Source organism: Budorcas taxicolor, chromosome 4 (assembly GCF_023091745.1).
Source record: "Budorcas taxicolor isolate Tak-1 chromosome 4, Takin1.1, whole genome shotgun sequence".
Taxonomy (NCBI): domain Eukaryota; kingdom Metazoa; phylum Chordata; class Mammalia; order Artiodactyla; family Bovidae; genus Budorcas; species Budorcas taxicolor.
The window spans coordinates 112,806,479-112,833,677 of record NC_068913.1 but is presented as its reverse complement, the minus strand read 5'-3'; the positions used below and the strand labels follow the sequence as shown (position 1 = coordinate 112,833,677).

The window sequence follows — 27,199 nt, the reverse complement described above, 5'->3', positions numbered from 1 at the left end:
TTCCTCATCTATCAAGTGGGGGGTTTAAGTAGGTACACACTTGCAGGGTGAGACTAGCAAGCTCAACAGATGTTGTTCCTGACTGTATCTACCTAGGTACTGCAGAAGAGATGGAAGGACAATCAGTTAAAGTTGACTCTAGGGACAGAAAATGGAACAGTGCCTGCTTTCTGATTTACAACTTTGCTTTATCCTCTGAACTCATACTTCACATGTTAATTCCTCATGGACATTAAAGGTGGAATTACAGTTTGAGAAAAAATTCACCTAGGAGAAGTAGTTTGAATTACAAATTATTCAAAAGTTTCTTTGAGAAGTTTAGCTTCCTTACCTAAGCACACTTTGGTTTTAACAACTACATTTAAAAACAGAAAAGAAATCTTAGACAACAGTCTGTCTTATTTCCAGAGCATGGAGTTGTCACAACAAAAGTCTAGCCATGCTTGCTGCCAGAAAACACCAACCATATATGAAATACCTATTGTAAACATTTAGTGCTTTTTAAAATAGCAGGATTATTCACATCCTGATTTTTTTTCAGATTTTATTATTTTTTTTACTTTACAATATTGTATTAGTTTTGTCATACATCAACATGAATCCGCCATGGGTGTACATGTGTTCCCAATCCTGAACCCCCCTCCCACTTCCCTCTCCATACCATCTCTCTGGGTCATCCCAGTGCACCAGCCCCAAGCATCCTGTATCCTGCATCGAACCTGGACTGTCGATTCGTTTCTTATATGATATTATACATGTTTCAATGCCATTCTCCCAAATCATCCCACCCTCTCCCTCTCCCACAGAGTCCAAAAGACTTTTCTATACATCTGTGTCTCTTTTGCTGTCTCGCATACAGGGTTATCGTTACCGTCTTTCTAAATTCCGTATATATGCGTTAGTATACTGTATTGGTGTTTTTCTTTCTGGCTTACTTCACTCTGTATAATCGGCTCCAGTTTCATCCATCTCATTAGAACTGATTAAAATGTATTCTTTTTAATGGCTGAGTAATACTCCACTGTGTATATGTACCACAGCTTTCTTATCCATTCATCTGCTGATGGACATCTAGGCTGCTTCCATGTCCTGGCTATTATACACAGTGCTGCGATGAACACTGGGGTACGCGTGTCTCTTAAGAGATGTATAACCCTTCTAAACAAATTTTGTATTTCCACGGCTTCTCTATTCTTTCTTCAACTATTACAGAAAAGTCTGCAGACAGGCCAGCCTTTCCAAATGTGGCCAGAATCTGCTGGGGGATTCTCTAAAGCACAAACTTGAGGGCTAAATCTGCTTCTTCTGTCTACTCTTTATTGCGTTTTTTCTGTTTTGTCCTTCAGTGTATTCCAAGCTCGTCTGTCCATGGGCTTTCCCAGGCAAGAGTACTGGAGTGGGCTGCCATTTCCTCCTCCAGGGGATCTTCCCAACCCAGGGACTGAACCCCTGTCTCTTGTGTCTCCTGCACTGGCAGGTGGGTTCTTTACCACGAGTGCCAACTGGGAAACCCCATTCAAATGAAGGGTAGCCTGATTTTTTTTACATCCCAATGTGTTAACCCTCAAGGTCTCCAGGGTTGAAATTGTAGGCCATTAATTAGATTGTGGAAAGGATCTTTGTAGCTCAGACTCCTTTCCCCAAACGCACCATGGTCTCCTTCCCTGGGTCCTAAGATAAAGCAGTGCTCAGGGCCAGTTGATCATCGTGCTGAGTAAGGAACCACGAGATGTCACAGACCAGAAGGAAAAGATCCAGTTCCCCCAGGTAACCTCAGCTGGACCTGTCACTCTATTTCACTGAGCAATAAGGACTCTCTTCTTAACCTCCACGGTATCATATGTGATAATAGTTATGATGGGCTTTTAACATATCCAAGTGTCACACAAATCTAATGCATCATCACAGTCATGTGATAGAGGGTTAAACATAACGCAGTTGATTCTCAATATTTATGCTTTCTGTAGTCAGTGTGAACACTGAATTAGTAAATACTGAGCAGTAAATACTGCTCCCAGGGGAAATACAGGGTGAGGTTCCGTGAGCCCCTGGTCATAGCATTTCATCAACCAGTCAATAGGAACCTTGTGTTATGTGTGTTTCTATGTAAAGATGCCTTATTTAACATATGTTGCTGATTCATTAACATTGAACTCATGGCCGAAAGCCTGTAACTCATGCTTGAACGATAATTCAACGTGCTTTGTGAAGCACAAAGGCTTCTTGCGTTTAGGAACAACAGACGGCACTTGAGCACTTCACTCAGAGCCATTCTGAACTGTGAAAGCACCAATAAAAAGCCCCCAAATGCAAAAAGATGTGGCAGTAAGTAGACCATGAACAGGACGATTGTTTACAGTAAGAGAGCTGAACAAGAAGGCAGTGTCGCCTTGTCTCAGCTGGAATGCGGGTGTTGGTGACACTTTTTTTTCTGCTCTACACATCTCTGCAAATGACCACAGAGTCACCACTAGTAATTCTTGGGGTTTATAGATAAATCTTAACCAGTAGACGAATTCTCAAATAGGAAAACTATGAATAATGATGATCGATTGTATGATTAAATTTTCTGTGTCTTCTGGAATAGTTCTGAATACCATAGTAAGCGGAATTTTGGCTTTCAAGGTGCTTGCTTATTTAGAAATAATTGGGTATACAAATGTACACTGTATGTCAAAAACAGGTGAGCTGAAGATTCGTGACAGAAAAAGATTCCCTGCTTTTGACAACCTGGTGTAACCAAATACTAAAAATGTCATAAAAAACAGAACTAATGTTTTCTCACTGAATTTTAATGATAAACACTTTTGGGGGTTTGTTTTGTTAATGAAAAATGATTTAATTTTGGGAAAAAATGTGGAGATACGATGGCATTGATTTTGCTTTCAGTTGAACAGTTCCCAGCGTTTTCAGGGCTTATTGATTTCTTGTTTTTACGAGTGACTTGGCATTGAGGTCAGACCTTGCTTCATTTTTACAGATTAAGAGTCAAGATTAGATATAGTAACACTGCCTAAGATGTCTGAGTCCTGACTATGAAGTAGGCACTGTGATAAGTGCTTTACATTCATGATACCGTTTGTGATCTTCACAAGAAAGCATTGGACATCAGTACTATTGTTACCTACAGTTTATAGACAACTGAAGCTCAGACATGCAGGGAGCCTGCTGTAGCTCCCAGAGTAGAGGGGGCAGCTGACCCCAGGCATCTGACAACACAGCATGCATTCTTCATCTTTACTCTATGAAATCTCCTCTTCCAGCCTAAACTAGATTAAAAGATTTGCGCTTGGAGCTCTTTTATCTGGATGTTGAGAATGTGTCATTTGGTTACACTGCTGTAATTATTAATTGTATTTGTCAAAGACACGTTTGCCTGACCAGCCAAGATGATTATGCTATTGACAGTGTGTTACTTCGAAAATGATACTGAAGGAACCGGCCACATGACCTTGGTCCTGTCCCTCAACCTTTGTGAGCACCGTTTTCCTTAGCTGTGATGTGACATGATTATGGTTTAATTAAATTATATCTTGGATGTTTCTATGACTGTATGAAGGTAAAGATGATGGAAAAAACCCATACGGATGTCTAAGAATGAAAGCTATTAATGCGATTAAAAAAGAATGTGAAGGTAACCTTAAAGTATAACTCACAGGAGAAATGCCTTCTAAATAGGAGGCTTCCTTCAGCCTTGAGAAGATTTTGGATGTTAAGACTTAAATTTTCTTAAGGACGTGAAAAATTAGATACAATTGCTTCTCTTCAAGAAATATTATTTCTTGCCTATCACTTAAATAAGCTTTCTCATCAGGGTTTTACGACTTCTTTAATCATTATAATAAAAGCTGAAGGCGACCGAGGAGGAATTTCAATGAACTATTTGCCGTTTGTTCGTGTATCAATTTTGCCTCATCCTACGCAGGAGACTGTCAGGGACTCTTTCTGAAAGGAGTAGCAGGCTATCTATCACATTTTTCTCTGTTTCTGTTAAAAAATGCAAAGGCAAAAAAATAAAAATAAAAAAATAAAAAAATGCAAAGGCAGCAAGTCAGGGCTGAACAAGGAAATGGTGTGATGGCTGCATCCTCCTCCTCCTTGCCCATCCCCCTTCTGCAGGATCTTGCGTACCAGCCTCTTGTAGACACTAAACACCATCCCACGAATAAATGAGTCCAGAGAAGAGTGTGGACTAGACTGTCTTTTACTTTGATTAAGTTTAGTTCAGTTCAGTCACTCAGTGGTGTCTGACTCTTTAGTACCCCATGGACTGCAGCACGCCAGGCCTCCCTGTCCATCACCAACTCCCAGAGCTTGCTCAAACTCATGTCCATCAAGTCAGTGATGCCATCCAGCCATCTCATCCTTTGTCGTCTCCTTCTCCTCCCGCCTTCAGTCTTTCACAGCATCAAGGTATTTTCCAATGAGTCAGTTCTGTGCATTAGGTGGCAAGAGTATTGGAGTTTCAGCTTCAGCTTCAGTCCTTCCAATGAATATTCAGGACTGATTTCCTTTAGGATGGACTGGTTGGATCTCTTTGCAGTCCAAGGGACTCTCAAGAGTCTTCTCCAACACCACAGTTCAAAAGCATCAATTCTTCTGCGCTCAGCTTTCTTTATAGTCCAACTCTCACATCCATACATGACCACTGGAAAAACCATAGCTTTGACTAGGTGGACCTTTGTTGGCAAAGTAATGTCTCTGCTTTTTAATATGCTGTCTGGTTGTTCACAACTTTTATTCCAAGGAGCAAGCATCTTTTAATTTCATGGCTGCAGTCACCATCTGCAGTGATTTTGGAGCCCCCCAAAATAAAGTCTGACACTGTTTCTATTGTTTCCCCATCTATTTGCCATGAAGTGATGGGACCAGAGGCCATGATCTTAGTTTTCTGAATGTTGAGTTTTAAGCCAACTTTTTCATTTTCTTCTTTTACTTTCATCAAGAGGCTCTTTAGTTCTTCTTCGCTTTCTGCCGTAAGGGTAGTGTCATCTGCATATCTGAGGTTATTGATATTTCTCCCGGCAATCTTAATCCCAGCTTGTGCTTCATCCAGCCTGGCATTGCACGTGATGTACTCTGCATATATGTTAAATAAGCAGGGTGATAGTATACAGCCTTGACGTACTCCTTTTCCTATTTGGAACCAGTCTGTTGTTCCATGTCCAGTTCTAACTGTTGCTCCTTGACCTGCCACAGATTTCTCAGGAGGCATACAGATTTCTTACTTCGGTTATTTCTCTAAAATTGAAATTTGTATTGAGGTAACTTGAGTTGCTTGTAGTTATAGAAATAATACAGAGAGGTTTCTTGAATATTTTGCCCAGCTTTCCTCAAAGGAAACATTTTGCAAAACTATTGTGGAATGTCACAATCAGGATATTGAGCTTGATACAATTCACCTTGGCACTCAGACTTTGTATCAGTGTGTGTGTGAGCATGTGTATTTGATTCCATACAACTGGATCACCTGTGTGGGCTTGGCCATTGACCGCTGCAGGCAGATAAGAAATGAATCCAACTGGTAAGACACCTCATGTTCCCCTTTCGTATCCACAGCCCCCTTGGCTTCTCCTTCCCCCTCCCTCACAAACCTGTCACCACTGCCGGCAAGCACTAAGCTGTCCTCTATTTCTAAAATTTTGTCATTTCAAAGATGTCATGTAAATGGAATCATTAGGTGTGCAGTCTCTGGGAATTGGCCATTCCCTCAGAATAATCCCCTAGAGATTTATCCAAGTGGTTTTGTGTATCAGTAGTTGGCGCCTGTCACTGAGCAGTACCCCATGGTATGGAGATAGCACTGGTATTATTTCCCGGTGGAGCTTTATTTTTTTTAGCTTTTCTGACTAATGACTGTGTCCTAGTCAACCCAAGACGCCATCTGCCTGGGGAGGTGGGCAAGAGGTAGAGGTGGGCAGGGGGTGGAGAGGGGAGAAGGGAGGATTCTCCCCGGAGTGTTCAGCTTCTGACATGCATCACGGGACTGCACATCCACAGAACACTCTGGAACTTGCCCAGAACAGAAATCTTCATTTTTATCTCCTGGTCCCCAAGCCACTTATCTCCCAATGTCATTCTCAGTAAACAGCACCACCATTTACCAAGTTATTCAGGCCAAAATCCTGGGAAACCATCTTGGTCCTTTTCTTCCGCCTATCACCTTCCATCTATCACCAAACACTGTGGGCTCTTCCTTCAACATCTTCCTGTCCTGCTTGCTTCTCCACTGTTCCAGTGCTTGTTTCAGGACTAGACTGCCATCTGGTCTCTACAGCTGAAATTCTGCTGGTCCCTTCAGTCCCTCCTGCCCTTCCCCGCCCACCCCTGCTGTGGTTAGCGCAGCGCCCAGCAGGTGGATAACGTTCCTATTACCTCAGCTGGATCAATGCTGAAGGGGGAGGAGAAGGGGATGACAGAGGATTGGATGGTTGGATGGCATCACCAACTCAATGGACATGAGTTTGAGCAAGCTCTGGGAGTTGGTGATGGACAGGGAGGCCTGGTGTGCTGCAGTCCATGGCGTTGCAAAGAGTCAGACATGACTGAGTGACTGAACCGAACCGAACTGTCTGCTGCTTCCCACCTCACCTCCATAACGGTCTACGACCCAGTGTCTGGCTGCTGGCTGACGCTCTAGCTCTGTCTGTCTGTCTGTCATCACTGTGGTCCAGCCACCCTGGTTTTCTTGCTGTTGCTTGAATGAGCCAGGCATATGCTTCTACCTCAGCCTCCTAGCCTTTGCATCACCTTCCACACTTCCCAGGACACGTTCCCTCCAGATGTCTGTACATCGCTGCCCTCACCCTGCTTAAACCCCACCTCTTCCCATCTCCTCTGAGAGCACTTCCCCGAATCCTCCTCTGTTTTTCTTCATCACATTTCCCACTGGCTGACATCACATCACACAATTATTTTCTCAGCCTGTTCATGCCCACTAGGATACATGCCTCACATCAAAGATATTTTCTGTTAGAGTCATTGTTTCATCGCTACCTCCTGGCATACATAAGCAGCCAACATACTTCTGAGTGGATAAATGATTTCCCCAAATTCCTTTACTCATACCTTTTAAGCCATCAAGGACAAAGCAGGCCACAGGGTCTTCCTGTGACACAGAGGCAATACTCATTCTTCCAGCCACCAAGGGAAAGACATAAAGCTCTTTCTTAACTGCAGGAGGATTTGATGGAGGGAACATCAGCATCCCCTAAATCCTCTCTCCTGCCCAGGATCCATGCCCTCTTGCCATGACTGGGGAAGCAGAGTCTGTTTGTCTTTGCTTTGTCTCTGGATTTGGTCAAATGGCTTCATCTGGACAATGGCATGTTAGTGGGCAAGGCAAGAACAAAGGCTTCACAAGTGTTGACACTACTGTCTATTTCTCCGCCACCGGCTTGATGTGAGTTTGCCTGTGAAACCCTGTGGTCCTGGGAGGAAGTGGACCGGTGTATCACAGAGCCCTCGGCCCTTAGCTGACCTGCAGATCAGTGAGAAAAAGTGACTGTTGGAACTGCATGTTACCTGTAGTTCTTTTTGGAGATAGACAGCTAACTGGTAGAACAAATTAAAGTAAGATTTCTTTTTTAAAAGCCCAAGAAAACTATGCGGAAAAGGAAGGCTCAGAGGGAGAGAGGACCTAAGCTCTGGCTCAGAGAGCGGGCAGGGGGCTTACAGGGGCAGGAGGTCTCCTGCCCAGCTTCCTGATGCGAGGCTATGGGAGAAGCCTGCTGTGCAGGGGGCTCGCACCAACACCTGGCCAGCCGGCCTCATCAGGAGAGAAAAGAAGAGTGAGCAGATGGGTTTCTGGCTCCTCCCAGCCGTTCTCTTGTAAGGAGTAAACCTGGAGATGAGGCTGAAGATTCGACCGTGCAGCTGTCGTGGGAAGAGGGGAGGGTGCAACACAGACTCAAGGCTCTGCCCCTGCCCCCCAGTGCAGGACAGGAAAACAAAGGCAACAATGGCGGATGGTCTCTGGAAGCAGTGTCTCGGTCAAGGAGGGAGTATAAGTGCATCAGCCTCAGATCATAGCATCCAAGGCCAGAGGTGCACCCGGGGACCCAGTACTGGGCTGGAGGCCAGTTGACGGCAGCCTCTGCAAACTCAAGGGAGGACCAGTGATGACCCGCGTCCCTCCTTGTGATGATGTTAAAGGAACATGTAAGTGATAATGTCTCACTGCCCATCCCCTTCTACATTCCATGCACCCGCACACACACAGAAGGAAGCAGGGGATGGGAAGGCCACGTGAGAGACGAGCATTGTCATTCAGGAGGATGAGAGATGATGGAAGGGACTGCTGAAACAGCCAAGTCAGACTGAGCAGTGAGCTGGACTGGACGTTGTGTATCTGCCCTTGCCACGCAGTGGGAGCGAAAGTCGCTCAGTCATGTCCGACTATTAGTGACCCCATGAACTATATAGTCCATGGAGTTTTCCAGGCCAGAATACTGGAGTGGGTAGCCTTTCCCTTCTCCAGGGGATCGTCCCAATCGAGGGGTCGAACTCAGGTCTCCTGCATTGCAGGTGGACTCTTTACCAGCTGAGCCACTCACCAGGGATGCCCACTCACCACTGACGGATGGAGACACTGTATTGTCTGTGAACATCCGAGTTGTTTCATGAATGACAACATGCAGCTGTGTGACAACCATAGCAACCCCCACTTCGGTCTCCCTGCAGCCTCCCACTCACTTCCTGTTAATCATTCTCCACTCTGCAGATGGTGTTATCTTTCTAAAACATCAATCCAAGCAGGTTATTCTTCTGATTTAAAAACAATCCTTCCATGACTGCTTTTAGCCTCCAGGATAACGTTAAAACCTTAATGTGACTTGGGGCTGAATCCTGTAATATGGCATCACCTCTGCATTCACCTTGGATTCCAAAGAGGGCTGACTGTGATGCCCCGAGCCCAGTGCCTTCTCCTGGCCTGGGGCGGGGGCGGTGGGTGTGCAGGGTGGGGGTTGTGGGCCCGCACTGCTGAGGAGTTAATTCTCAGGCAGCAGCCCTGAGTCAGGCCGGGTGGGAAGGAGGAGAAGTGAGGCCCTGGCTCTGCTCTGTCCCCCGCTGTCCCCCGTGGTCCTGAGCGCCACTTACTCGCAACGTCAGTGGCCTGATAATGGCCATTCTTTTCCTGGTTTCACTTCTCCACTCCCTTACTGGGAATTCCTGGGCTCCTCCCCCAAATAAGCTGGTATTCACATCCTCAGCCCCTTGCTACTACTCCACCAAGGGGCTCCTCTTCTGACTTCAAGAGTTCCTCCTGGGAGAACCTAAAACATGATGGGTGACCGTATGGTTCATCAACACACTGGGCCACGTTTTTAGAGTGAATGTGGCCATTGCTAATAGCTCACCCTTGTCCTGGCAGGAGGCGACTGGGACGGTCCTGGGGCTGTCAGGACATTTGGATGTCCTTCAGAAGCATGTTTGGATCTGAACCCAGCTTTCTGTTGCTGCAGTTTGATCACTTGCTTCTTCTTACCCTAGTTCCAACCCTTCTGAATGAAACTTGCTGCAGTTCCTCAGATTTCCCTTGCGGCACGCTGTGTTTTCAAAGACTGAAATAATACCACCTGCCTGCACACTCCTTCCCAGAGTGACCCTGTCACTGAGCCATCAAAAGAAGGGTCTGCTTAGCCTTTCCTGGGATCTGGGCTGCAGCCTAGATCTGGGCAATAGCCGCTAGTAAGGAGGGTGTGCGTGAGCTCTGAGGCTGGGTCTTAGGGACCTCCAGTTTGCACCTTTGCCTTTTCCAAGGCTCTTTCATAGAGACCAGCTGCCATGATGGGAGGAAGCCCAGGCAGCCATGAGGTCGAGCCTTGGAGGTGGGGCTGGAGGTGGGGAGTGGGTCTCGGCGGGAGAACCGAGGCCCCTGGCTGAGAGCCCCAGGGAAACTCCTGGGCACCCATGTGATTGAGGCCACTATGCACCATTCAGTCATTCTTATGTCCTGGCTGAGACCACATGAAGCAGAAGAGTCAGGCCACAAAATTGTGTGAAATCATAAAGTATTGTTCAAGCCACAGAGTGCTGGCTGGGCTGTTGCACAAAACAGAGAACCGAAAAACCTCTCCTCTTTTTGTCCGCTGCTCCTCCCCGTTCCTTTGCCCAGATAACTCTAACCTATCACTCAGATCTCAGCTTCTGTGCCATATCCCCTGGGGTGCCTTCCCTTACCTCCTGGACTGGGTTAATGCTCCCCCTTCTTGCTCTCAAAGAACCCAGTATTTCCACCTTCCATTTATCCTGCCACAGGTCCTTCCACTTCGAATTGCCTTTCAACACTGGCTGCTCTCTTCCAGTTAGAACTTAAGCCCCTGTAAGAAACTGTACCTGTCTTGGACATCACAGGTGTTCCAGTGGCGTATACAATGCCTGGTGTGTGACAAATGATGATTACATACTTGTTTAATTATGATTTAATAAAAATAACTAATGTTTATTACACCTATACTATCCCGCAAAGCAGTGGCCATTACTATTCCTGTTTAATACATGAGGAAACAGAATACCCAAGATGTTAAGTAACTTGCCAAAGTCAAACTATTGGTAAGTGACAGAGTAAGAACGCAAACCCACAAGTGTGACCGCAACGACTGCTCTTAACTGCAATCCTTATGTATCAATCAGGATGGGTTAAGTTGTACTGCAGTAACAGATAGCCCTGTAGACTTGCTAACTTAAGAATGCAAAGGTGTTTTTTTTTTTTTTTCCTTTGGAGGCTGTAGGTTCATCATAAGTTGACATGGTGCTCTGTTCATTGTGGCCACAGAGGGATCCTGTCGAGGGAACAACCACTGTCTTGAGGTTTGTTGGCCACCGTATCAAAGGGACAGAAGGACCCCAGAAGGTCTTGCATCAGCAGTTGGGTGTTCTTGCCTAGAAACAGCACATGTATTTTCTACTCATCACATTTTTTGGCTAGAAATACTCACCAAGCAGCATGATGCCTACCAGAGTGTATCACCTCATCCATGAATGAGCATAGCGGTATGCCATTCCCTGCTGTGTTGGGAGGCTTTGCCAAATTTTTGGAAAACCTTAGACTAAGGATTTCTTTACCAAGGATCATAATCTTCACATTTGAGATACAATGGAAATCATACGGTGGCTTCCAACAGGTCTATCGCAGGTCTTCTATCTCAGTTGCTTCTATAGTGGTAGTCTGAAAAAAAGTTTCTGGGACCAAGACGACTCACAAACTGTATTAAGTTCAAATGGATCAGCACTGACCTTTAATTTGACCACTTCAGACCTTGCCTCTGATAAGCAGCCCTGGTCATTAAAGCAACAATCACTCGGCATTAGCTACTATTCAGCTTCTTTCCAAGCACAGTTTCTCAAGCTCACACAGAAGAATTGATACATTTTCCCTACAGAGCAGGTCTGTCTTATGATTTGGTACTACTATGCTACACGGCCGTGACACGAATAGTTAATTTGAAAAACAAATAAAAGGCGGGTTCAGATTTTACTTTCCAAAAAGAAAATTAAAATGAGTATTGCAATCCTGAAAACAGAGGCTGTTTAATAACACAGAATGTGCAGTGATGTGAGGAGCAGTCGATATTGACATTCTCACAGTGGTGTGTGACCTCAAGGAGCCCTAAACACAACTGTCCCTTGAATTCTCACATGGAGCAGGAGAACCTTCTCAGCTTTAGCATTGCAGTTTTCACCTTTCAAAAAAGCCACCATCATCTTACAGTTTCAAGGGTTTCTAGGCTTTATGCAAGTTGGTCTCACTCAAGCCAGGAAACTCCTCAAAGTACAGGACACATTTTAATCTAGCTTTTGTTCAATACTCTCGATATTGGAAGCTCCACTACTTCAAAAGAGTGGCTCCTCATTTTTGAATAGTTTTAGTTATTAGGAAGTTCTTTCGAACTGAAATTTTCCTCTCACTTGGCGACTCTGGTCCCTTGGAGTAAGCCTCTACAAAGCCTAATTCTTCTGTTATGGAGCAGTTGTCAAGACTGAAAAATGGATTCTTTCATATCTCTTAAATCATATCTTTTTATTGGTGTAAGTATCTCCAAGTCTGTTGATTTTTTTCCCCTTATGGGTCCTTTACCTATTTGGTCTTCTTAAAAGACGTCTTAAAATGTGGTGCTTAGGATCGGCCAGGACATCCCAGCCGAGGTCTGCCCATACTTCTTGCTGTGTACATAATTCTCTTATTAACGTACTTCAGTGTTATATTTCTTTAAAAATCAGTCACCACATATCAAAATGTCCATAAAACCAGCCCCGCCCCTGAGTCTTTCATGATACCAGGAGTCTTTCATCTTCTACTTATATGCTTCCTTTTTTTTCTTCTGGTCTAAGTGCAAGAATTACGTTTATCTCTATTATATTCCATCTTATTATTTTTATCCTATCTTTCCAGCCTGTCAAGATGCTTTTAAAGTGTTTTTTATCATCCAGCTTATTAAGCCATCCCTCTCAGCTTTGTGGCATTTGCAAACTTAATAAACATTCTATTTGTGTCTTTATCCAAGGCACTGATAGAAATGTTGGGGAAAGATATGAGTAGCGCAGAAGACTCTGCTACAGGCTTCCAATTGACTTTAAGATTCTCCTGAAAGACTATTAAATTTGTTTTGAAAATCAGATATATAAAGTCCATGACATCATTCAGCTAGTAAATGATGGACATAACTAGGTCTGGTGAAATTTATACTTCGTGAAGCTTTGCTCATTGCTAGGGATCCTGGCTTCCTCCTTGCAGGATTCAGAAATGTCACAACTCATTCCAAAATTCTGTTGCTGGTTGACAGCGTTCACAGTTTTATTTCTAGAATATATTTCTGCCGCTCCCTTTAGAAGTCACACTTGTCGTGGATTAAGTACCCTTCTTTCATCCTTTTTATGTGTCCTTTTTCAAGTAGTGCTCATCAAAGAGCTCCATGTGAAGTCCTATTAATTTATTTAGATACATCTCCTTTTCTTTCTTTTATGCGATCAGTTTCTGATTAGCTGATGACTCAACAACTTGGGGGCATGGATCGCAAGGAGGTGTCAAAACCTTACTGGAGTACACGAGATACATTCGAAGTTCAGCTGTCTGATAGATATGTACATAGCTGGTGAGAGCATATTGGTTGCTTCTCACTGATGTGTATGTCAGCTTCAAAGAGAGAGCTCACCAATCCTGTTCCTGCTAAATGACCACATTTTTAAGGAACACTGGCTGGAGGAGATGGCAGGTGATTAGCCTAGCCAGGCACCCACACGTTTTCTGAGGTCCTCACTGTGACTCCTTAGACGGTACTAACAGAACTGATCTCCAAGGCATCAGATCTCTTCCTTGCTTCTTCATCCTTCTGAAAGTTGCAGGTGTTACCAGGAAGGAAGGTCTAGCTCTTGGTGTCACACACCTGTTTCAAAGGCCTCCTCTGCCAGTGACCAGGGAGATGTTAAGCCAGTGGTTCTCAGTGGGCGGTGACTATACCCTTAGGGGAGTGTTTGGCCACATCTGGAGTCACTGATAGCTGTCGCAACAGGGGGGTGCGACTTGTAGCCAGTGGGTAGAGCATCGGGAAGCAGCTAAGCACCCCACAAAGCACAAGTCAACCACCACAGCGAAAAATTGTGTATCTGACCCCAAAAGGCTACAGTGCTGCTGCTGGAAAATCTGCTTCAAGAAGATAACCTTCGTGAACCTTCATTCCTTTTCCCAAACAGTGAGGGTAACAGTGGTACAGGCTGGTGTCCTGAGGGCTATAGGCAGCACTATATACCAAAACACATACCGTAGTGACTGGCACAGAGCCAGCATCCAAAAACAGTCATCATTTTTTTTTTTATTATTACCAAGTATTACATGGGATATTTCTTAAGATGTTATTCGCTTCATACTAAAAAGGTAGTTTATTTACTCCACAAATATTTTTTTGAGCACTTGCCATACGTTAGGCACTGATGTGGCTGCTGCAAATAGATAAATTAAAAAGGAAGAAGGCAACACTGTGAGCTTTCTGTTAGCTTCAGGAAGCTAACAGGTTGCACGTAGGCACTGTGTTCCCATTTTGTAACTGGCCTTGGGAGGTTCAAGTACTGAACCCAAGGGTTCAATGCCGATGAGGGGCAGAGCCCAGATTCAAACACCAGTGGTGGCTACAGACTGAGGGCCTGTGTCTCTCTAGATTAGTATGTTGAAACCCTAATCTCCAAGGAGATGGAATAGGATCGGATCACGAGGGCAGAGCCCTCCTGAATGAGACTACTGTCCCTCTAAGAAGAGCCCCGTGGAGGAGGAAATGGCAACCCACTCCAGTATTTCTGCCGGGATAATCCCACGGACAGAGGAGCCTGGTGGGCTGCCGTCCATCAGGTCACAAAGAGTCGGACACGACTGGAGAGATTGAGCACTCACACACAAGAAGAGACGGGAGAGAGCTGACGTCTCTCCATCGCATGAGGATACGTCGAGAAGACAGGGGTCTGCAAACGGGGAGCTGGGCGCTCACCAGACACCCGCTCTGCTGCTACCTTGATCTCCAACTTTCCAGCCTTCAGAACTTGTGAGAAATAAATGTCTGTCGCTTAGCTGTCTAGCCTGGGGGATTTTATAGCAGCACCAGCTGACCAGCTGACTGCCACACCCTCTCTGCCTGATTCCAAAGCCGACATGCCTTCCACTGCGTTATTGTCAGACGCCTGCCTTTAGGAAAATGAGACTGCAAGCTGTGTGGGAAGATCTCACCTCTGTGCTAGTTTTTTTGTCTTAGCACCCTCATCGGCACCCTCTCAAGCTGCAGGACGCATCTATGGTGATAACCTTATCGCTTCTTTCCCTTCTACTCTTTATTAATTTAATAAATATTTATTGAGCACTTGCTCCTTGTTCCCTTGGAGGAGGAAATGGCAATCCTACTCCAGTATTCTTGCCTGAAAAATCCCCTGGATAGAGGGGAGCCTGGAGGCCTATTGTCCATGAGGTCACAAAGAGTGCTCCTTGTTAGGATGCGGTGGAACTTCGAGACCCTGTCTTGTGGCCTGCAGAGAGCTCTGGGGCTGGTGTGGATGAGAGTCAGCCTTGAATAGAAGTCTTGTGTGAGACCCAAAGTGGCACCTTAACTTAGCCTCACGTGCCTGAGGCCATGAGGTCCCCTCCCTGTTGGGGCTGTGGATGTCCTTACAGGTTTCCATTTCTTTATGCAACTCATCACATGCACAGTTAGTTTATTTACATGGCAAAATTTTCCTCTGGTGAACAGAAAACTCTGGGGGTATTACTCATATACCTGAAATTCATATAATGGTTTTAGCTCAGCACATCTCTAGCAGAGTCAATTCTTACTTATAGAAGATTTCTCTTATGATGTTATTTGTTCATGACCTTGAAGGTTTGTGCCTCATTGCATATTGCAGTTTTGCTTTTGTGTCAATTTAGTCACCTGACTTGAAATACTGATGAACAAGAGTGTTACTCATAGTAAAGGAAACTGGCATTCACCCAACATACCTGTCAAACTTGGCTTTGCAAGTTTCATGAAAGAAATAAAGTCCATTGTTTCTGGTATATTCATGCTGGGTATTACTTTAGGAATATCATAGTGCAGTGTCTTTAGGAATATCACAGTATCATAGTGTAGAATTTGTTTGGATGGAATCAGCCCTGAAGGAGCACTTAAAATTTCCTGTTATTCTTCATTGAGTTGTGGAATGCATATGGCGGCAAGCGGGTACTCACCGACATCTCAGGGTCCATGCCTACAGACACCAAGGCTGTACGCCACTAACTATATTGGCATGTGTAAATAAATTATGACGGCATTGCTTGTCTTTCCGCTGCGTTTCCTTCTGGACCTTGACCCTTAATGACTAAACCTTTTGTTTGTGGACTCTCATCAGAGAGACCCAGCTTCAAAACTCTGCTTTACCACACACCAGTCAAGTAACTCCGGCAAACTGACCATCCTCAGCTTCAGTTTCCTCATCTGTAAAATGAGGAAATAATCATACGTCTTGCTTCACTGAGTTGCTGTGACATTACGTTGTCACATTTACATGCGGAAGATGATTAGCATGATGCCCGGAAGAGCAGGTGGCCTGTGAGTCTGGGCTGCCTTCCTTTTTCCACTCTCACCCACTGATTAAAGTACCGCCACTCCCTCCTGGCTTTCTGCTGAGGGCGTGGCCCTTTCCTGGGACCCGACCTCCACCTCTGTTTGCCCGCTGTCTTGCCTGGTGCGTCCCTGGTCCTAAGTCCTGGAATGCATTTTGCTCTTGGCTACTTTCTGACATGGGATGTCGGGCTCGTCCCTCAGCAGGCCAACCTCTGTTGCCCAAATCCTCTTCTGTCTCTCTGTTTCATTCCTAAGCCCACCATCACGGAGGTTACAGCACGGTGGTCAGGAACAGAGACACAGGTATCTGACTGTCCCGGAAAACGTTTTGATTCCACCCTTAAGTAGGTGGCCTTGGGCATGATACTTAATCTCTTGATGCCTCAGTTTTCTCAGCTGTAAAGTGGAGATGATACCTTGATTATCTCAAGGAATTACTAAGAAGATTAAATGTGTTTGTGTATCTGAAGCACTTGAAAAGGATCTTGGCCTACAGAAAGTTCCTCTGTAAGTGAATACGATTGTTACTTATTGTTATGGATTGTGCCCCCTGTTCTTTTCATTATCTGCTAGGTTCCCTTGTCCCCGTCTTTTAAAAATGAGTGCTTTTAACAATTAAGAGCATTCTGATCACAGAGCAGCCCCCTCCCCCAGCTTTGGCCAGCACATCACCCACTGTCTTACGAGTTCTATTTTGTGTTCACGATATAGAGTTCTCTTACAAAAAAAAAAAAAAAATGTCATTGGCTTTATATTAATCATTTAAAATACGTAACCAATCACATCCAGAGTTAATCTCAACAGCAGTGATCTGTAGTAAAGAGAAGGGCCAAGCGGCTTGTAAATTCACAATCACATGTAGGGGGGTTCTGTCACAATTTCCCAATTCCTATCAGCCTTCTGATTGCAAATAATATAGGTGGGGCTTCCCGGGTGACTCGGAGGTGAAGAATCCACCTGCCAATGCAGGACAGATGGGTTCTATCCCTGACCTGGGGAGATGTCAGATGCTGGGAGCAACTAAGCCCGTGCGCCCCAGCTACTGAGCCCGTGCTCCAGAGCCTGGGAGCTGCAACCATCGGGCCTGTGTGCCACAGCCACTGAGGCCTGAACACCCTAGAGTCCGTGCTCTGCAACAAGAGAAGCTCCTGCAGTGAGCAGCCCATGCACCGCAGCCAGAGAGTAGACCCCACTCGCTGCAGCGAGAGAAAAGCAGCAGCAGCAACGGGGACCCAGCATGGTCCAAACAAGAAACCAGTGAAAAAATAATAGCAGGCATCCTTCTCGACAGGGAGAGGAAGACAACCATGTTGCATACTTAGAATAGGAAAAAGTTACATTCAATATTGCTAGTGGGTAGAGCTCTGTAACAAACCAAAGAACAGATTTTAGGTAAAGAAACTGGGAGCAGATACACGGTTTCACCCATGTTTTAGTTTGTCAGGCACCAAACGACACACGTTTTATCACCATCACGGATGTAGGAGCCTCAACCACCAATTACGACGCATTTTGAAGGCCAATGAGCAGCTTTGGGAAATATCATATGAGGAGTTTATCCCAAATTTCTTACCTATGACTTTTCCTAGGAAGAGCGACTTGGGAGAATTGAAGAGCGTGTCGGATGAACTTGGCAGGTGGTAACTCACGGAAGGATAGTGATCCAGCTGCAGGAGGAAAAGGAGAGACACTTTTAGAACAACGTCACATCCTGCATGGACTCGGGTCTTCCCTGGAGGATGATGTCAGTCTTCCAGCCCCAGTTTCTGGATCTTATTTCATCAGTGTTGACTCCAAAATACCAGCCTGAGAAAACACGAGTTCATCCCAGCCTTTGCTGGGGTCACTAGAAAATGATTTGAGCTTGTACATGAAGACCCTTTATGAGTTTTTCTCCAACTCACGCACCTTTTCTGTGGCTGCTGGACCAAGACCCTTACTCATTTTAATAGAGTAAAATCTGCTTGATTTGGTCTCTAGCATTGACCTCTGAGCTGGAAGAGGCTACATGTATAGTGACTTTCTTTAGGATCATCTTACTGCACTTATTTCTTCCCCATTTGTGTCTGTCCACCAGGACACCAATATCATGCTTCAGAATATGTGTGTGTGTGTTCGAATGTGAATATGAATATATTAATGTATGTGAATACGTGCGAGGCTTTCCTGGTGACTCAGACAGTAAAGAACTTGTCTGCCAATGCAGGAGAGGCAGGAGATGCAGGTTCGATCTCTGTATTGGGAAGATTCCCTGGAGTAGGAAAGGGCACCCCACTCCAGTGTTCTTGGCTGGGAAATCCCACGGACCGAGGACTCTGGTGGGCTACAGCCCTAGGGCCACAGACAGTCAGACAGCACTGAGTGGGCACGCATGCAAGAATATGTACATTCAAATGCTGAGATATCTGGGTCACAGTTTTCTTGCTTGTCCAAACGAGGGTGATTTCTCCTTCCTGCCACAGCGCAGGGACATCAGAGCCTGGAGAGGGCAAAGACACCACTGCCCTAGCAGAGCTGACCTTTTAGAGTGGAGCTGGGTTGGCAACAGAGGGAGTTAAAAATGAAGCAGATGGGAAGAGCTTACAGACAATGGCTGTTATATGTTTGATTACATTTCCCATGCAAAAGTGTGAGTGCCGCTGTCCCAGAATCCTTTGTGCCCTAACTGGCTATTCTTGCCTTAGCTGAACTTTCACAACTCAAACATTCTAGTTGTTTCTCCAACTGTGAGCTCCTAGGACTTTCTGTGTTTCTTTGTAACCACCTGGGGGAAAAAAAAATCTCTTTTATATCCTTTTGTTTTTCTGAAATGAGTTTAATACCTGCTCAGGAGAGCATAAGGTAAGGTGCGGGTTAGAAGGAAACACTTTTGTCCTTCTATGCAGCAGTTCCTTCCTGGGGGAACTGCATACAAGTAGCTACTTGCTGGGGCATGAACTCCCAAAATCAGACTCGCTAGAGATGGGCCAGCATGGGCAAAGCTGCAGCGTGCAGGCCTGCTTGTGAGGCGAGGAGCAGGGGGGAGTAGAGGGAGGCAGGAAGTGTGGGGAGGGGACCAAGCTCACTGGCCAGGAGGAGGACTGGCCGCTTTGAGGAATGATGGTTTATTATTAATGACCACTGACACCGGAATCTTGAGACTGCTTACTCGAAACCTGGAGCTTATTGAATATTCAAGATTAAGAGTCCAAGAGTCATCGCAGCTTAGGAATCTGGAGAGTTCTGACCTGCAGGACTGGTACTGTGAGGTTCTTTTGTGCCTGGGTATCTGGTAGCACTGTGATAAAAGGCTAAAAAAGCATGATTAAAGCCAACATTGGCATGTTCAACTACAATTTTTAAAAGTTTGCTATGATTTCAAGTGCTTCATTAATAAAACACATGTTCTGGCCAGGGAACCTTAAATATTACTATTTTTCTACTTTACTGTTTCCCTGGGGGGCAGAGGCGACTATCAGTTCAGTCGCTCAGTTGTGTCCAACTCTTTGCAACCTCATGGACCGCAGCACACCAGGCCTCCCTGTCCATCACCAACTCCTAGAGTTTACTCAAACTTATGTCCATTGAGTCGGTGATGCCATCCAATCATCTCATCCTCTGTTGTCCCCTTCTCCTCCTGTCTTCAGTCTTTCCCAGCATCAGGGTCTTTCCCAGCATCAGGGTCTTTTCAAATGAGTCAGTTCCTCACATCAGGTGGCCAAAGTATTGGAATTTCAGCTTCAGCATCAGTCCTTTCAATGAATGTTCAGGACTGATTTCCTTTAGGATGGACTGGTTGGATCTCCTTGCTGTCCAAGGGACTCTCAAGAGTCTTCACCAACACCACAGTTTGAAAGCATCAATTCTTCAGTGCTCAGCTTTCTTTAGAGTCCCTCACATCCATACATGACTCCTGGAAAAACCATAGCTTTAGATCTTTGTCGGCAAAGTAAGATAACGGCTTTTTAATATGCTGTCTAGGTTGGTCCCTGTTGCTAAATAGCAACTAGCTGCTTTGGCGCCATCTGGTGGCATACATGGGGAACTGCTATGGTTCCTCCATCCACTTAGCACCTGTTAGGGAACTTAGGGTTGCCGAGGGGAAGGGATAGTTAGGGAGTTTGCAGAGGTCACGTACACACTGCTATATTCAAAATGGATAACCAACAAGGACCTACTGAATAGCTCAGGGAACTCTACTCAATGTTATGTGGCGGCCTGCATGGGAGGGGGGGGTGTTTGGGGGAGAATGGATATATGTATATGTATGGCTGAGTCCCTTCCCTATTCACCTGAAACGGTTACAACATTGTTAATCAGCTATGCCCCAGTACAAAATTAAAAGCTTAGTTTGAAACAAACAAAACAAAAGGCTTCCTGAAATAGTGACATCATAACAGTATGTAGTAATCAGTATGCTACCCTATTGCACTTGACAGAGTTGGCTTTTGGCACCTTTTATATTCTTTTTACCGAGCTCATGTAAAATAAAATTGCTAGTTTGTCATCCATAGATTACTTTCATCTCTTCCCCTTCCTTCATATATGCAGCTGATGACTTGAACCAAAAGCTAAAATTTATCTATGTTGTATTAAAATTTATTTCTTTTGCTTGGAAGAATACAGACTACTCAGAAGTTTTTGAATCTTGATTGTGCCATCAGTGATTCTGCCTGGCATTGATTTATCTATAAATACCACTATCACCCTTGGGTCTTAATTCATTAATGAAGCAATAAATGAAAAAACGTTGGGCAGGAATCTCAGCGGGCAGTGATCTATCATTCTGATACAAATCACTTGTTTAGTTAGGAAAATCTTTTGTAACAACCGAGTCGGAAAACGACAAACGCTGAAGGTACACAGGAAGGCTTTAACGTTGACGGAGATTAAACTCCTCGTGTCTGCGGCAATTCTGTGATGGAAGAGGACCACAGGAGGAGAGCTAAGAGGGAAGAGGAGTCCGCTCGAGTTTTCCTTGCCACTCGTCTCTCTCTCGCTCCGACCTGCTTCGTACCCAGAAGGAAGGGCGTGGGAGGAAAGGATGAGGTGACGCTCCCCGGGACGGTGGGAAAGGGAACAGCAGCTCTGGGACCCGCAGATGCGACTAAATTCGGGATCCCGGACTCTGGGGCGATGAGCTGTGGGATGTAGGTGGCTCTAGGAGCTGGAAAAGGCGAGGAAAGGGATTCTCCTCTCCGAGCTTCGGGGCAGCCAGCCCAGCCAGCGGCAGGCCATCCGCTCAGTGATGCTAACTGGCCTCCAGGACCGTCAGGCAATCCCTCAGGGTTACCCTAAATCCGCAGAAAACCAATCCCGGGAATTAAAAGAAGAGCTTGTGACATTAGAGCCAGGACTGAACAGCGCCCTCTCCTGGCTCGCTTCTCAGACAACCACGCTGGTCCTGCTCCTGCCTTCCTGCCTCCCAGACAGAGATTGTTAGTAAGATCGATTTCTGAGCTGCCCCGGCTTTCTGAGAGCATCCAGCCCTGCTTTCCGGAATCCTCCCCACATGAGCCCCGTCCCGCAAATAAGCTGTCCCTGCCTCTCTCCCAGTGACACCCCCATGGAGGTCCCTGGGATGTGAGTCTCTTTGTGTCGGTAATGAATTTGTTGCCTCCTTTCAGTATATGCTCTATGATTAACGTGAGTTCCTTTAAAGTGAGCAGAATCTTAAACTTTTCTGGTAGAGGGCCCTGGACGAAAAGCTACGACCAACCTAGACAGCGTACTAAAAAGCAGAGACATTACTTTGCCGACAAAGGTCTGTCTAGTCAAAGCTGTGGTTTTTCCAGTGGTCATGTATGGATGTGAGAGTTGGATTGTGAAGAATGCTGAGTGCCGAAGAATTGATGCTTTTGAACTGTGGTGTTGGAGAAGACTCTTGAGAGTCCCTTGGACTGCAAGGAGATCCAACCAGTCAATCCTAAAGGAAATCAACCCTGAATGTTCATTGGGAGGACTGATGCTGAAGTTCCAATACTTTAGCCACCTGATGTGAAGAGCTGACTCATTGGGAAAGACCCTAATCCTGGGAAAGATTGAGGGCAGGAGGAGAAGGGGACAACAGAGGATGAGATGGTTGGATGGCATCACCAACTTAATGGACATGAGTTTGAGCAAGCTCAGGGAGGTAGTGAAGGACAGGGAAGCCTGGCAGGTCCATGGGGTCACAAAGAGTCAGACACGACTGAGTGACGGAATAACAAAGGGGGCCCTGGAGGGGAGAAAGAGCTTCTGGAAATTTCCAGTGCTGGCTTGGGGGTGGGGAGGTCTGCCTAGGGCCTGAGGTCTGCCCGAGCCTCAGAGCCAGAGTGTGATCCCCCTGTGACCCTATGGCCTGGTACCCATCTGTTTACCCTGGAAACCAGCACCCCTGTGAGCCCTGCGTGGGCCGCGTGCTCTGAGACCTCCTGCCTCCAATCTCACACGTGCTCACACGTGTGCACGCTCCTCCAACTCCAGACAGTGGCCTTTCAGTGGCCCAGCAACCCCAGACCAGCTCCAGCCTCGCCAAGCCAGAGCTTCTCTGCTCTCTGTGGGGCGGGGGGTGGCGGGGGAGGGGGGGTAGTGGGGGAGTGGGGGGGGTGGAGGTTGGGCATGCACACACGTGGTTTCGGTCTTCTGTTTGAACCCAAATCCACGTACTGAGCCGCTACTGTGTGCAGGGCTTTGTGCTGGACTTTTCATGTCCTTACCTCATTTAACAGACACAGAAGAGTGTCCTTTGCTTTGATATGACAAAAAGCATCTCAACTCAGAAAGGGAGTTGGCTGGCCCGACTGATACGATAACCCGGCTACACCTGGGTAACCACAACAGCGACCTGTGAGTGACAGGCTCCTGAAACAGCCCCCGTGGCTCAACCGGGGAAGGAAGAGCTCAGCTACATTTTAAGTGTTTACATTATAGGAGAGAATGCGTTACATCAGAGAAGGCAAGTACGGCTCAACCTGCAGAGCCCGAGAACACATCATATTAATACCGGATCACTCATGTTACCAGGTGGCTGCCACTCTGCCAGGGAACCCTGGTGCACTTGTCATAGGCAAGTGTGATCAGTTCAAGGCGATTTCTTCGGGGTCCAAGCGAACTACTCCACTGTACATTTAGCTGATGGTCATCTCACCGGCAGTTAAGAGGCAACGAGAGCTGGTGTAATAGAGACGCACCAAAATTAAAGGCTGTAACACCATGTGCCCCAGGACTCCCCTAAGGGGACACTCATTTGTGTGACATTTACCGTCATTGTGACTCGGGCTGGGGCTCCAGCCTCACACACAGTTCAGAGCTTTCGTGTCGTCCAGGTATGATTTTGTGATTTCAATTCACTGCCATTTTAAGCCACAGTTTGTCTCAGCAGAGTGGGAGGGGATTTCTTTGCCCTGTTTATGACTTGGGGGTGCAATGGAGGAGGTGGGGAAGGAGGAGGGAAGAAAGGCTGAGCTGCTGTACGGTTACCTCTAGCCATCCGAGGGCCTGGCTCCCTGTCTGGAGACAAAGGGACACGCGGCACCACCCTGAGGACATGAGAGTCAGTGACCCGCCCCAGGTCACAGACCGGAAGTGGCGAGGTCAGCCTTGAACCGATGTTAAACTCACAAGGAATGTTCTTTTCCAGAGTCGGTTAAGGGTTGGGAAATAAAGGCTTTAAGACACATGTGCACAGGTTTCCTTTCAGAGTTATCAGCAATTTTCATTTATGGCTTGATAAGCAATTTTAAAATGAGGAGCATTTACGTACTTATTATTGTCATCATGCCTTCATTATGGAAATGGAGTCAGTACAATATATTTTGCCTCATAAGGTCTAGTGCGACTGAAATCCTGTGGTATTGATGCAATTAAAAGAATTAATGAGCCCATTAGGTGGCTTATTTTTATATAAAAAAATTTCTCAAAACAGTAAAAAGAAAAAAAAAAAAAGCTCTCAAATGTTAATCTACTTTCCCTGGCCTAACACTCCACCTACTGGAAAACCAGTGAATACTATTTAAAGCACAAAGTATTTAAAAAAGAAAACTGACTTTGTATTAATAAATCTGTATAATATTTATAAATATCAAAGGATAAGAAGAGAAATTCTCATTTCACAATTGACATAGCATTTTCAAAACAGCTAAATTCTAGACTTTTATAGCAGGAAGTTCCCAAATACTTTATATATATTTTTTAAAAGAATCTCATCAAAGCATATTTAGGATTTTCAGGTTTGTCTTTTGACTTGTATATGAGAATTCAGAAGATGATGATAAAGCATTAAAAATCAACATCTGAACCACTATCTAATAATTACATTTCCGACTTCCTTCTCAGAGATCCAGTGTGAGGATAGCTCATGGTTTTAATATGCTTTTACATTTAAAATCACTTTAATAGCCATCAAAATTAATGATTACACACAGTGAGTGGTTTAGCTAATAATTAACACAATTAGCATCCGTTACATCATTTCAAAGACGTATTTTCCTGAAAAGCTTAAGGCAAAACACATTTTGATAAACTGTAAAATGACTTTCTGGGAATAAGAAAGAACAAATCAGTGGGTAGAAGAAGGCAGGGGGAAAGCAAAGAAGAGTGAAAAATTAAAAGTTAAGAACGGTCAGTTCTGAAAATAGGGATTCCAAATACAAAGCTCCTGAAATCATATGACATGATGGCTAAAATTTCTATTTGTCAAACAAAAAAAGAATAAAGAAATATAAGTGAGAAATAATGAGAAATAATGGCGACATGACGGATACGACCGGGGCATTTTCTATCTCCGTCTTTACTGGCTTCTGCCACCTTGGTTTGACCAGCATGTGTTTTTAGGAGTTGGTTGTTTAAATTTAGATCCTGGCAAATTCCTGGGTGCGTTGTGTGGGGGAAGTTTTCACAAAGCCAGCAGTAAACTTGATATGTTAGAACCGTCTGTCCAGGGCACGTGCGGACAGGGTGACCACTGTGGGCTGGCGTGTGTGATGGTATGGCTGTCCCGTCGTTTGTCTGCTGAGGCTGGGATGGGGGGTGGCCTTTCTGATGGTCAGGTTCTCAGGTGGGGCGCCCTGGCTGTGACTGATCCAGATACAGGGGCCGTCTTTGAAGATGAGCCCCTCATGGACGTTCACAATCAGACAGATCTTCAGAGTGAGCTTGCAGGCTGCCTTCAGCAGGCGTCTGCCAGCATGTACTCCTGAGAAGGCTACACCTGTCCAGCCCCTGGGCCACCTGGGTGGGCATGGATCACTGTCACAGGGTGACCTGACTGCTCCGGGGGCTTCCACGTGGGAAGAGGCATGTGTGTTAGTCGCTCTTTGGAACTCCAAGGGCTGTAGCCTGCCAGGCTCCTCTGTCCATGGAATTCTCCAGGCCAGAATACTGGAGTGGGCAGCCATTCCCTTCTCCAGGGAATCTTCCCGACCCAGAGATCAAACCCTGGTCTCCTGCACTGCAGGCAGACTCTTTACCGTCTGAGCCACTGGGGAAGAGGTAAAACCTTTGGCCTGACCCTCAAATTCCTTCCCTGATCATATCTCCTTCTAGGCATGTCTTTAAGTAAATGCATGAGTCCTCATACCTCTTAACGCCACATAAGGGCTTTCGAGCGATTCTGCTGTCCGGCCACCCTGTGGAGTGAAGCTGAAGACGTGCCCAAGGAGGTGTTTGCAGCTGGGAAAACCTCTTGTTACGTTTCAGTGGGGGAGGAATAAATTAGGAGCCTGGGCTCAGCAGATACCGAAGTTCACAGTTTACATTGCTGTTTATAAGGAAGAACTGGAAGCGGTTTGTGACAATCACCTTTGTTTCTCATATCCAGTGAAGGATGCAGAAAATGACAGCATCCTAATCAGATCTCTGGCTCCCAGGTGTGCTGGTGGTAAAGAACCCGCCTGCCAGTGCAGGAGACGTAAGAGACACGGGTTCGAGCCCTGGGTCAGGAAGATCCCCTGGAGGAGGGCATGGCAACCCACTCTAGTATTCTTGCCTGGAGAATCCCATGGATGGAGGAGCCTGGAGGGCTGTAGTCCATGGGGTCGCAAAGAGTTGGAGGTGACTGGAGGGACTTAGCGTGCATACTCAGATCTGGGGAAACTGAGACACCAAGAGGTTTGTGTCTGACCCAAGTCCACAGAGTCAGTGGCAGCTATTTGATTTAATACACATGACTGCGTGCAGGCCACCAGGCTAAGGGTCATTAGAAAGAACATTTCCTGGCTCCAAGCAGGTCTAGGACTTTAGAGCATGATCCGGTGTTGGTTATTTTTAGAGACGAACCTGCGATTTTGATCGCAGTCACTCCCCTAACCCTAAAAGCTAACGGCTTTCCTGAATAAATGGCATTCATTGATCAACGGTTCTCCTCTAGATGATGTTAAAAATACTGAGAAAATTTAAATGCTGTATGTCTAATCAAACTAAGGTTAAGGGCTTTACAGTTCTAAACCTATTTAATGAAATGGCTTTTTCTTCCTTATTGGCTGGCCTTCTAGGTTTGCTCATGTGCTTGTGGAACGATCCTCATATGTGGGGCATTTAAGTCAAGCAACTCTGGGAGCTTTTACTTTATTGATCTTTCTAAGGCACTGGCTTCAGTATTTAAATGAGGTTGAGTTTGTTTCTTTAATGGTCTTTCAATAAAGCTTAGGTTGACCTGGCTCCCTCTGCAATCATGACATGGTAATGGCAGAAAAAGACTAATAATAAACATGAACTCATTTTGTGTGGTTGAAAAGGTTACATTTCTATTGATTTTAACTGTAAAATAAAGTCCTGGATATTAAGAAAGCTCAGCAAACACATTCTTTTTCCTACAGAGGCTCTGTCTATATTACTTTGCCAGTAGTTTTCGGTTGCAATAACAACAGTCTAAAAATTGGCAGTTATCAGAGGACTGATAAACACATCCTTTAAATCCTGTCCCAGGTGACAGCGTATAAAGGTGTATCGAAAAAATCATTAAACACAGAGTGACCTCAGAATGTGGGGTGAATGCCTCGGGTCTCACGGCTCGGTGTGATGGCCAGTTCTGCTGACTTTACAGAAAGCAGGAAAGCTCTACTCCCTGGAAACACTCGTCTTTAAAGGCTATGTTTGGAGCCTGTTGCAAGAAGTGGAGTGTGGGGAGGAGTGGAAGGATATAGAAGAGGTGTGGCAGATGG

The 27,199-nt window shown here is 45.6% G+C and overlaps 1 protein-coding gene across 1 annotated transcript in view; it reads right to left on the bottom strand.

Annotated features, from left to right (window-relative positions):
* The window catches only part of CNTNAP2 (contactin associated protein 2), a 1,656,810-nt gene that overhangs the window by 117,945 nt on the left and 1,511,666 nt on the right, over positions 1-27,199 (bottom strand). Inside the window, exon 21 of the mRNA XM_052638430.1 lies at positions 17,653-17,746. Coding sequence (XP_052494390.1) covers positions 17,653-17,746 — 94 coding nt within the window. The remainder of the gene's footprint in view (positions 1-17,652; positions 17,747-27,199) is intronic.